Source organism: Pungitius pungitius, chromosome 9 (genome assembly GCF_949316345.1).
Source record: "Pungitius pungitius chromosome 9, fPunPun2.1, whole genome shotgun sequence".
Classification (NCBI taxonomy): domain Eukaryota; kingdom Metazoa; phylum Chordata; class Actinopteri; order Perciformes; family Gasterosteidae; genus Pungitius; species Pungitius pungitius.
The window spans coordinates 9,738,663-9,750,792 of NC_084908.1; the positions used below are offsets into that span (position 1 = coordinate 9,738,663).

At 45.8% G+C, this 12,130-nt stretch overlaps 3 protein-coding genes across 3 annotated transcripts; 2 read left to right on the forward strand and 1 right to left on the reverse strand.

Annotated features, from left to right (window-relative positions):
• Nucleotides 1-263: 263 nt before the first annotated feature.
• Nucleotides 264-3,911, forward strand: LOC119218482 (ras-related protein Rab-40C-like). The gene is made up of 6 exons (XM_037472955.2): nt 264-948; nt 1,033-1,093; nt 1,188-1,248; nt 1,331-1,408; nt 1,623-1,845; nt 2,586-3,911. The coding sequence occupies exons 1-6, from the start codon at nt 795-797 to the stop codon at nt 2,885-2,887; spliced, it is 879 nt and encodes a 292-aa protein (XP_037328852.1). The 5' UTR covers nt 264-794; the 3' UTR covers nt 2,888-3,911.
• Nucleotides 3,912-5,152: 1,241 nt separating this feature from the next.
• On the forward strand, nt 5,153-7,742 carry wfikkn1 (WAP, follistatin/kazal, immunoglobulin, kunitz and netrin domain containing 1). Its single transcript, XM_037473078.2, has 2 exons — nt 5,153-5,823; nt 5,947-7,742. The coding sequence occupies exons 1-2, from the start codon at nt 5,563-5,565 to the stop codon at nt 7,462-7,464; spliced, it is 1,779 nt and encodes a 592-aa protein (XP_037328975.2). The 5' UTR covers nt 5,153-5,562; the 3' UTR covers nt 7,465-7,742.
• Nucleotides 7,743-7,882: 140 nt separating this feature from the next.
• Nucleotides 7,883-10,124, reverse strand: mettl26 (methyltransferase like 26). The gene is made up of 6 exons (XM_037473079.2): nt 9,772-10,124; nt 9,392-9,554; nt 8,999-9,058; nt 8,826-8,893; nt 8,487-8,565; nt 7,883-8,358 (listed from the first exon to the last, which is right to left on the reverse strand). The coding sequence occupies exons 1-6, from the start codon at nt 9,963-9,965 to the stop codon at nt 8,302-8,304; spliced, it is 621 nt and encodes a 206-aa protein (XP_037328976.1). The 5' UTR covers nt 9,966-10,124; the 3' UTR covers nt 7,883-8,301.
• Between the last annotated feature and the right edge of the window lie 2,006 nt (nt 10,125-12,130).

Genomic DNA, 12,130 nt, shown 5'->3' on the forward strand with positions numbered 1-12,130 from the left:
TTTGATATAACATAGCATTAAATGCTACATTAATATATATTTTTTTGAAGATTTAGTTATCTTAGAATTCCCGCAGCAGATTTAATTGAATTGTCCTTTCAATTGAGGAATATTAATATAAAGACAAAAAAACGTTCGAGATATCCTAAACACATCTCGATGCGATCCAAAATCAAAAGATCAATTTAGTTCATACGACAAATAAATGCAATACAAGATGTATTTATAGTTTAAATGGAACCCGGATGTTACGTGGCCGGTGACCTCAATACCAGGAAGTTCCAACGCAGTCCACTCGACTAAACGTTGTGCATTAGAGCTCACTAGCCCTCATTGACTTTTTTCTTTAAAAGCAAAGTTGAAACTATCGTATTTCATTTGGCTGATTGTTACTTTATGTGGGATTTAGCCGCTTCGTATTCCTATGTGTCATCTGTTGGCACTAGAATATATTATTATCTATGCTAGCTAACAACGCAGCTAACAGCTAGTTCAGATTGTTTTGATTTTTAAAGTGAACAATAAAGTCACGTCGACGTGTCCGGGCTGAGTTTCAGGTGCTAGTGGCGCACTTTTAAAAATTAAGTCGATATTGTCCTGCCGAACTAATCGTTTTTTAAACGATTGACTTCACAAAGAACGCAGTTAGTGTTATTAATTCGTGGTTATTGCACCAGCTAGCTTGTGAGCTAACGTCAACGGCGACCGCCTAGCCTTAGCCTCCAGTGTCGGGGCCGTCCGGCTTGTCCCTGAAATAGTGGACATCGGGCGAGCTTCGAAAGCTCTCTGTCTCAATGCGTGGGATGATGGGCACACAGAGTAGTCCAGTCAAGAGTTACGATTATCTCTTGAAATTCCTTTTGGTTGGAGACAGCGACGTTGGGAAAGGAGAAATCTTGGACAGTTTACAAGACGGATCAGTAGAGTCCCCCTATGCCTACAGCAGTGGTGAGTAACTACCTCAGCTTTCGCTTAGAAATGAAGTAAAAAGCCTGGACTTGCATGAACTAACTAAATTGTGTGTAATCTCAGGGATTGATTACAAGACCACCACAATTCTGCTGGATGGGAGAAGAGTTAAACTAGAGTTATGGTGGGTGCTTTAACAAGGTAGAATTATCAAGGCAACAGCAACATACAAACCCGTAGTGTACGTAACTTTACATGCTCGCCTGTCTCTTCCATAGGGACACATCGGGACAGGGCAGGTTCTGCACCATCTTCAGGTCTTACTCTCGTGGAGCCCAGGTGACCACTATAGAGCAGTTGTTTTCTTCTTCATCGTCGTGTCACTGTGTACGTGTCAACACGTTTGGCTTTCATTCCACAGGGCATCCTGCTTGTGTATGACATCACCAACGGCTGGTCGTTTGATGGCATTGACCGCTGGATACGGGAAATTGACGAGGTACCACCATTCAAAGAAATGGCATAGAAATGGAGGAAGTGCTCGGGAATTGTGTTTACCACGGGTCTATGTCCTTTCATCCCGAGACAAATTAATGTATATTAGTTAGTGCATCAGCTGCAGGAAATCCTGTTTTGGACAACAATTCTGCAACAGAATTTGGGTTTACATGACATAGAAGCAATTTGGATTCCCATTTGTTGGTTTCCATCAGCATGCCCCAGGTGTACCCAGAATCCTGGTGGGAAATCGTCTTCACTTGGCTTTCAAGCGGCAGGTGCCAACGGAGCAGGCGAGGGCCTATGCAGAAAAGAACAGCATGACCTTCTTTGAGGTCAGTCCGCTGTGCAACTTCAACGTCATCGAATCTTTCACAGAGCTTTCACGCATTGTGCTGATGAGGCACGGGATGGAGAAATTCTGGAAGCCCAACAGAGGTGAGCTTGTTAAAATTGTCTTGCGTTTGTTTTCTAACACGTTAGGAATGTTTTTGTTTTTTTCCTCATAGCTCTCGCAGAAAGATTGTTTTATTTGTTTCGTTTTTGAAATATTTACCTCTTCATTTTACAACCCCACCTCCGGGTAAGCGGATATGATGTAGATTCACTTTATCATTAACAGTCAAACTAGCTGTGTTAGTTGTACTTAAGTTATTGAGCCAAAACAATTCTATAAGCACCTCTTAATAGAAAAAATAACTTGCATCTCAAATAGAAATCCAGTTAATATTTCATCAGTGCTGCACCCCAAATTCACAGCCGGTGAAATTAACATAATTTGTTGTAGAAATGCACAACAACTAATATTCTCAACAACCGAATAGTGTCAATTGTTTTCATAATGCTGCGCTTTCAGCAATTACAGTTTTAATTGTCATGACGTTCTAGTGTTTAGAATCACTGAAGTCCACACAACGGTATTCATTTATTTAGGGACAGATTCAGCTTGCTGTACATAGCACAACTGAAATGGCTATCTGATGCTAACATCCAAGCTCACTGGAGACACTGCGGTGCGCCACATGATATTTTTATTGACGTCCAAAGACAACGGATCATGAGCACGCTGAAAAGATGCGTCAGAGAGCAATGTGCCTCACCCCTGCAGTTAAACTTGAGTTGGCATGTTACATGACAGCCAGTCCTATACAATCCTTTTCCGTCTTGTTGTTCCACAGTCTTCAGCCTACAAGATCTGTGCTGCCGTTCCATCGTCTCCTGCACACCGGTGCACCTCATTGACAAACTGCCCCTCCCCGTGGCCATCAAGTCCCACCTCAAGTCTTTCTCCATGGCCAACGGCATGAACGCAGTCATGATGCATGGACGCTCCTACTCGGTGGCCAACAGTGCGGCCTCGGGTGGCAGCGGTGGCGGAAGCAAAGCCAACAGTCTGAAACGCTCTAAGTCCTTCAGGCCTCCACAGAGTCCCCCGAAAGACTCGTCGTCATCCTCGAAGGGGAACTGTAAGATTTCATAGTGATAAGTGGACTTTCTGTTGCCTCCATGGGGCACGTATTAAAGGTTGTTCCTCCAAGGCCATTAAGGGAGATCCACGAGCAGTCTTTACCGGAAACGGATATTGCTGTGAGCTCACATTGACCTTTGGGAAGTGCCTTGGGGGGTTGGATTGGTTCCTGTTGTCTTTGGGCTTTGCTGGTGCCCTCTTGTGGACGCCTGTTTACCCCTTATCTAAGCTATAGAACCAGATTTCCCTGGGACCAACTGATGTGAATCGAGGTTTGTGGCTCACTTGTTAACACTACAAACGCTTGGTGGGACAATGGCAAGCTTTTTTTAATATGGAAAATTGTATTTAAAGTTGTATGTAAGCTGTTTGTGCAAGTTGTTTTGGTCTGTGTTTGGTGATCAATCCCAGAAAGGAGCTTCTTGTGCCCGTCTCTTGAATGTTCTGGGAGGCCTGCTTTTGTGTAAAACCTATTTGTGTGTCTTATGCTCCTGTTTACCTTGGAAAAATCTTGCAACCTCAACGTTGCTAAGCTACTTATTTAAAACGTATTTCTTTAAATTGAATGTCATGAAAGCGGCAGGGTAAGTTCTCCAGACAGACTGGAGTTAACACAAGGTCCTACTTAGCCTAGCACTACACAATCTAAAGCTGACCTGCAAAATCGGCCGCTGGATTTTAGCCCAAATGAATTCAACCTCCATCTCCATCCGTCTTCGGTTTGGACATTCGTTCACTTTCTCATGCCGTTTTTGCCTCTAAATCTCACTTGTTTAAACCTCCACCAGCAGGACCATCTATCTATCAACCCATTGGGCTGCTCAGATATTGCTCAGATGTGCAGATGCCTCCAGAAGGGGTTGTAATCGTGTCTTTGTCCTTAAGGAGTTTGTAAGCTTTTTAACAATGAGTGCTTGTTGGATGTTTTATTTATATACAATGTATTTCTGAATGTAAAACAAGAGTCCTCTGCTTTCTTTTCTGTGGCCACGTGGTTACATTTGTAAAAACTGTAAAAATCAGAGGCTGAAGGTCACATCTGCTATTGTGATATTTTTTATTAACGTTGGATATTCTTACTATAAATTACTTCATTTATCTTACCCTGTGATTAATTTGTGTCCATTAGGAGGGATTTAAATGGTTGTTTATGGTAGAGAACATTATAATGCCAATTAGAACTTCCAAGTCTAAATTAAATGTTTTGGTTAATGAAATCTACTCAAATATTTTTTATCTGACAGAAATGGTCAGTTTCCTTTCCACCTCTTCAACATTCCCAGTGTCCATGTCTGTGATAGGCTCCTCGAAGTCATATAGTGCGTGTCCTCTCCACCACGGCTCACGGAACATTTAAAGCACTTTATGTAAATATTTCTAATGTTTTGGATATGGAATAAATTATAACTTTGTAACCACGGACACAGTCACCCAACCAAATAAATGGTAAAGGTTCACTTTCTGCTCCTACGGCTCCTACGCTGTGACGCAATGGTGATCCGTTCATTTATCTTTGTCCGGAATTGTGGGAATATTTTTGGAACCCCTTTGTCCAACCCCGTTTGAGTGCAATAAAACCCCCGTTTGGGAGGGGGGGGGGTATGAATTGATTAGCCGCTCTCTAGGTATTGGGCAGTTTGGGATCACCGGGCGCGTCGCTCTGGCGCATAAATACAACGCGGTCAAAAGTCACCCAAAGGTTGCAGGGGTCACTCTTAAAGAAAAGCTTCCCATCGCCCGGACGCTGCGCCGGGGACAAAGATGAGTCGCACACCATTGAAAATGTGGCGCTTTACGCCTTCCCACCTGACCGTGGCATCTCTGAGCTCCGTGTGAATGAGCGACGTCTAGACACGAAGGACGTGAACAACACGTTTTTGCCACCAGACGCGATGCGACACGCCCCGTGTTTGGTTTTCACACTTTCCGCTTTTTTGTCTTTTTTCTTTTTAACCCTCCTTGATTTTTTGGAAGAAAAGCTTTGTCCGCCCAAAGGCTCTGTGTGTGCAAAACCTATGGAGCCATTTAATCAATGCCAAAGAACCGCCCGCTTCACCGGCCCATTACCTCACTTGTGAAAGGCACCTCTGTAAGTACCGTCTGGACACGTTTAACGTTGGACTTCTCACCGGAACGCGTAGCACCGTGCGCACGGTTGTTGCGACAGCTTGCCACCACGACCCAAAGTTTCCTTTGATGTTTTTACAATGTTTGTCCAGTTGCTTAGCGCATGGTGCCGCTCCGTCAGAGTGTCAGACACTGGAGGACCGTGGGGGCGGTCAGAGGGGCTGCCCTTTCCACCTCCATTCATACTCTGAAAGGCTGATGTTGCGTCTCTCTCTCTCATTGTGCACACTCGCTCGCTGTTAGGGGAAATCGACCTGAATGAGAGTTGGCCCGTTGTTGCGAGGGTTTTTGGTTAAAGCGGCAAATATTGCATGCAACCGAGCTGCATTTTGCGCGCGTCGTCTTGGATATTTGTTCTGTTCAGTCCAGCACGTGGGAACTCGTCTCGTTCTTTGGAATTGCAACAACTCTCCTCTTGGCGCAGGGCGAGCTAATTTCCTCGATGTTTACGTGCAAAACGGACGATAGCAATTACACATCGGCCGTGGACATATTTCAGATTTGAACCCCTGTAGGAGGAATGGATTTACCCGGTTGGCGACTTATGCAAAAAAGCAATAATGTATAAAATCCCTCTACAACTTTTCGAGGCTTTGCAGCGTAAACGTTGGAATAATGCGCCCGACGTAAATAAACTAGTAAAAGGATGGATACGTCCGTATTTGGTGCTCCTCCTGGTTTGCACATTTCCAGAACTTTCTTTTTGTTCAAGTGATGCAGGATCCACAGTTGAACACGAAGGATTTTGTCCCAATAAGCTGAATTCCAATCTCTGGGTTGATGCGCAAAGCACCTGCGAAAGAGAATGCAACGTCGATGAGGTAGTGTTATTTATCTTATCCTTATTAGTATTTTACTGATGATCATTAATTCATTTGGTGTGATTTTTTTTACATGATGGTCTTCATTCATAAGTTCTGTGTGTGCGCATTATGTTTGTGCAGGACTGTGCTGATTTTGAGAAATGCTGCACCAACGTGTGTGGTCTCAACAGCTGCGTGGCTGCACGTTTCTCCGATGGCACCCCTGCCCAGCCAGACGGGGAGGCAGGAGGAGACGGAAATAATGCCCCCAACTCCACAGCCACCTGTGAGGACTTCATTTGCAGCCAGCAGGGAGCAACCTGTGACATCTGGGAAGGACAGCCCATCTGCAAGTGCCAGGACCGGTGCGAGAAAGAGCCCAACTTCACGTGCGCTTCGGATGGCCTCACATACTTCAACCGCTGCTACATGGACGCGGAGGCCTGCATTCGTGGGGTGACTTTAACGGTGGTCCCCTGTCGCTTTTACCTGGCCGGGCCCCACACCAGTCCACTGCCCCGGGACACTACGGCTAACCCAACTCCGACATCGTCCCAGGAGGACCCCGTGCCCCCCGCGCTGTACTCCAACCCTCACCACCAGTCCGTCTACGTCGGAGGCACAGTCAGCTTCCACTGCGACGTCGTGGGAGCCCCCAGGCCTGATGTAACTTGGGAGAAACGGAACGAACGGCGCGAGCAGCTTGTAATGAGGCCTGACCAGATGTATGGCAATGTAGTTATCACCAACATCGGTCAGCTTGTGATTTACAACGCCCAGGTGTGGGACACGGGCATCTACACGTGCATCGCACGGAATTCCGCTGGGGTTCTTCGCGCGGACTACCCGCTGTCTGTCATCCGCCGGGCCGGCGATGATTTCTCCGAAGATCCTGAGATGCCCATGGGAAAACCATTCTCGCCAGCAGACTGCCACGCCGAAGTAGACATGAGAGTGTGCAGTGGGGAGCGTCACGTGGACTGGTACTATGACAGCAAGCAGGGCTCCTGCATGGCCTTCACCAACGGTGGATGCGACGACAGCCGCAACCGATTTGAGACCTATGAGGAGTGTAAGGCTTCCTGTCAGAGGGAAGGGACGGGCATCTGCTTCCTGCCTGCTGTCCAGGGCCCTTGTAAATCTTGGGAGCCACGTTGGGCCTGGAATTCCATCTTGAAACAGTGCCAGGCCTACGCTTATGGTGGCTGCCATGGAAACGCCAACAGCTTCAGCACCAAAAAGGAGTGTGAGGCAAACTGCCCACAGCCCAAAAAGAAACCGTGTAAGACCTGTCGAGTGAAGGGGAAAATGGTGCCCAGCTTGTGCAGGAGCGACTTTGCTATTGTGGGCCGGCTGACAGAGCTGGTGGAGGATCTGGACTCGGGGTTGGCCCGCTTTAGCTTGGAGGAAGTCCTGAGAGATGAAAAGATGGGGTTGACTTTCTTCAATACCAAACACCTAGAGGTGACTATTGCCAAGATAGACTGGAGCTGTCCCTGTCCCAACATCACCATGGAGGAAAACCCTCTGCTGGTGATGGGTGTAGTGCAGGACGGCATGGCCATCATCCAATCCGACAGCTATGTCAGAGCCATAACTGAACGCAGACTAAAGAAGCTACGTGAGGTCCTGAATAAAATGACCTGTGCGGTATTGTAAAAGTCACGGGACTGTGGTCACTTTGACCTTTAGCACTGAATAGGGACATTAGAATTGGAAACTGATATTTAATACAGTTCTATATCAAATGACACAAATGACTTATTTGTTAATGTAGATATGAGATATAATTTGCATGTACAATATATATTCATTTCAACACAGGTTGAGGTACATTCCAGGTGTGTTGCAAGTCCATCAATATCAATGAAATGTTATTAGAAATTAGTTAAAATATAGATATGCTTTTTGTCATGCGTTTCTAAAAAAAAAATAATGTAGCAGCCACACAAGTTAATCAACAAAAATGCCTAGCTGGTGATGCTAAACGAATAGACATTTAAAAAAAATACAAGGATGAGTTCTGTTTTATTGTATTATGTTCATTTTATACGGGGCTCTTTATACTAGTCATATAGGTGTTTTATATAGCTTTTATTTTGTTACATGTGATTTCAAGATCTAATGTGCAGCACATTGATGCTTAAATAGTCCTGTTTGCAAAGCACTTCTTCTAACTTAGTTTTACTTAAAGTCTTCACGCTGAATGAAGAAAAGAGAGTAGTTGACTGTAAAAAAGCAAATTATCTAAAGACAGCATATCAGTGAGCAGTTTTTCTCAGGAGTGCAATACAGAATACTATATAATGCATTACAACATTTTAGTTTGCATCAAACATCTTCATCTGTTTCACCCTGTTTTTAAATATGGGGAAACAATTCCTTAAAAGTTCTAGAAAATTTGGCAATGTATCTGAGTTTCAAGTGTAAGTTAAGGCGTTTTGACCATCCTGCTCCAATACTGGTCTGCACCCAGAGGAGGAACCAGAAGATTCTTCACACCAAACTTTCCTTCCGGAACAGAAGACACTTGTTGTTTGCAGGCATGTCCACCTAGAAAAGAAAATATTTGAAATCATCCATTGTTAGGCTAACATTACCATAACTGCATTGTTAAAGTTTCTTTTTGTATTTTAAGGGAAACAAATTCTATTGTGTGATCAAACAATGTGTTCACTTGCCATTCTCTCCAGGAATAAACCATTTTTTTGTGCTGTACAACTGAGGAGGGCGATATCCCTGAGTCCCCATTCTGAGTTTCTGTAGGATTAAAAAAAAAATAGCGTTATAATATACACCACAGCCACAGTTGCATTATTTATTGAATGGATGAAAAAACAAGTCATTTCATGATTATCTATACAATACTATTCTCTCTTACGCAAAGCAGATGAATGCTAGTGCATGTCAATGTGAAATCCATGACTGCCCATGACAAGAAAACAACTCCATTATTTTCAAATCTCTCTATAAAAGAATTAACTTCCCTACTCATGACAAAGATTCAAAAAACACTTTACCTCTGCCGTAGGCTGTAGTCAAAGTCAATATTACTTTGAGGGGTGATCTGACCATTCACTGCATATGGCTGAGGGTAACAACAAAGTTTGGTATTTAGCATTTATTGACATTGTATGTTTAGATTTTATAATAACATACCATGAATTTATAACAACATGCTTTTTCTACTCACGCCATATGTGAATAGAAGGCCTTGTGGCTTCAGCACTACTCCAGCTCCTTTGAATAAACCCTAGAAAATAAAATGTATCACATGCGGTGGGGTTGGGATCCTCCTCAGAGATTAAAACCAATATTTTTGTGTAGGATTGTGGCTTTACCCACTGGGAGAACCCCCGAGCAAAAAGAACATTTTGTGGTGCATTTATATATTTAAGTCTTCACCTCTTGCATTATTCTCTAATTGAGAGAAACTGTGTACAATGTATGTGATGTTCTAACATTTCAGTTTATTTTGTGCTTTAGTGCGTACGGTATTACCAATGTGAAATTTATCAAATTATCACACATTAAATCAGGGACCTTTTTGGGTTAGATACGTGATGATATAGGCATTTGTTCTTACTTCAGTGCAAGCCATCGGGGAAATGTGCATCATATTGATGTTGACTACCAGATCCAGGCTCTCTGGCTGAATGCCTCCCCAGTACTGATAGGGCAGAGAAGCATCCAGGTGGATGGCAGGCCTCACATTGTGCAGCTGGTAGTGGGCTCTGTAAGCTTCGATACTAAGAATAGGAACAAAAGGCATTATTGTGAAGGCAAGCACCATCCAACAAAACAGTTATGCACCAGTAGTATCAGATGAACAACCGTTATAACCGAGTCTAATGGCCGTTGCCTCTGTTTCAAGTGGACTACGCAGAAACTATGATCAATCCCGTAAATAACCGAGTTTATACGGTACCTTTTTTTTCACTAACTGAACACCAACAACGCGTTTACCTGGTAAGAGACTGCGGGTCATACTCTGAAGGCTGCCAGATAATATTCCGCAGGGCCTGAGCGAAGTGTGTGACGTGCTGCCCGGTACCGGAGGAGATCTCCAGAGCCTGCAGGGACCTCCCCGTGTTCACGCTGTCCCGGAGCGCTGCCAGGATGGGCTCCTTGTTCCTCTCCGCGGCGGCGGCGTTCAGCATCGTTCCAAACACCGGGTGTAGCTGTCGAATGATGCGGTACAGCTTGTGAAACAACTCCACGATGGCCGAACAACGTCAGACCCGATTGAATAACTCAACGACACCCACGGCTGTTTTGTTTTTGTCTGAAAATGGTCCGCTTCCGCATTGTCTCACGTGACTGAAATATCATCCAATGGGAACGCTGGAGTGGCACATGTTCTCCTATCTTGCAGACACACACACAACACAGGCGTACAATTCACAGTGTGTTAGATTACATTACACCGTCTTTCAGTGGGGAATGTGCTAAATCCAATCAACTCGACATGTTTGTAACCTTTAAATAATTTCCAGAAGACCTCAATATTTTGTCCACAGGGAGAAAGCATGCCAGAGTTATTAGAGCCAGCCGAGGAGGGAGGAACAACCCCATCCCACACATGCAATCTCAACAACTCTCTCAGGCGAGCAATGGCTTTTGAGTTTTTTGAGTGTCAGTTGTGCTGAGCTGAGGGGTGGTTTTGAGCGGAAAGCAATGATCGGTGTTGACCCTACCTGTGCCGATATATCTTCAGGAATCAGGAAACGTTTATTGCCATTATATGTTGGACATACATGGAAATTGTCTTGGCGGTTGGTGTATGACGGAAGACAGTACAATAATGACAACATAGGGCAGCAATAAGATAAAAATAAAAGTATAATAAAATATATGCTATGGGTTAGTACACTAAAGCTAAAGCTATGGGTTAGTAAGTAAGAAGAGATAAAGATAAAATTAGAAATAAAGATAAAGTGCACCAGCTAAACAAAGTGACAAGTGAAAGTGACAAAGTGAATGAACATGGGAGTGAGAGTCAGTCAGGGGGGGGGGGCGGGCTCTGTTGATGAGCCTGACTGCCAAAGGGAAGAAACTGTTTGTGTGGCGGGAGGTCTTAGTCCTGATGGACCTCAGCCTCCTGCCGGATGGATGGGGCACAAACAGTTCATGTCCGGGGTGAGAGGGGTCAGCTACAATCTTTTTGGCCCGCTTCAAAGTCCTGGAAGCGAACAAGTCCTGGAGAGACGGCAGATTCCAGGCAATCACCCTCTCTGCAGAGCGGATGACACGCTGCAACCTGCCTGTAAGGAGACGCCGGATTCGGAGGGATCCATTCGCAGGTTTTTATTAGAGCATCAGACAGGCAGAGGCAATGACAGCAGACAGGGCAACGTAGAGCAGACAGGATCGTAGTCAGCGGGCAGGCAGGGGTCGGGGCAGGCAGAGAGCAATCAGCAGTACGGTCCGGGGTCAATAAACAGGGATCAAGACAAGGAGAAAACGCTCAGAAATATCAGCTGGGGCAGAATCAAGACTTCGCAGTGAGTGTGTGGGTGTCAGTGGCTTTTGTGTGTATGTCAATGAGGTGCAGGTGTGTGTGTCAATGAGGTGCAGGTGTGTGTGTCATCAGTGGTGTTGTGGAATCAGTCCCAGGTGTGAAGCATGATGGGAGATGGAGTTCGAAACCAGTTAGTACTCGGGAGAGGGGTCCCTCCGATGGCGAGAGGGAGGCGGTGCGGGAGCGTCCTTCGTAACAGAGCCCCCCCCCTGTGAGCGGCTCCTGACGCGAAGAGATACGCGGCGCCGAGGTCTTCCGCGGGGACGAGGGGCCGGCTTCTCCGGGTGTGCGCGATGAAACTCCTCCGTGAGTGTGGGGCCAAGGATGTCCTTAGCGTCGGCCCAGGATCGCTCCTCCGGACCGAACCCCTCCCAGTCCACCAGATATTGGAGGGTCTTGCCCCGGCGTCTGGAGTCGAGCAGCTCATGCACACGGTAAGCCTCCTCACCGTCGACCAGGATGGCGGGGGGAGGTTGTGACGTGGATCTCTCCTCCCGCGCTCCTCTCGGGCCATCGGCAGGTTTTAGCAGGGAGACATGGAATGTAGGGGAAATACGGTAGTTGGCGGGTAGGTCTAATCGAAAGGATACAGGGGTAATTTGCTTCTTAATTTGAAATGGACCCTCATACCTGGGGCTGAGCTTGCGACATGGGAGTCGAAGTCGGAGGTCTTTGGTGGAGAGCCAGACCCACTCTCCGGGAACGTACTGGGGACCAGGACGACGGCGACGGTTGGCCTGACCTTCCTGGCGTCTAACGGCGTGGAGGAGGTGAGTGTGGGCCTGGTTCCAAGTCTCCTCGCTT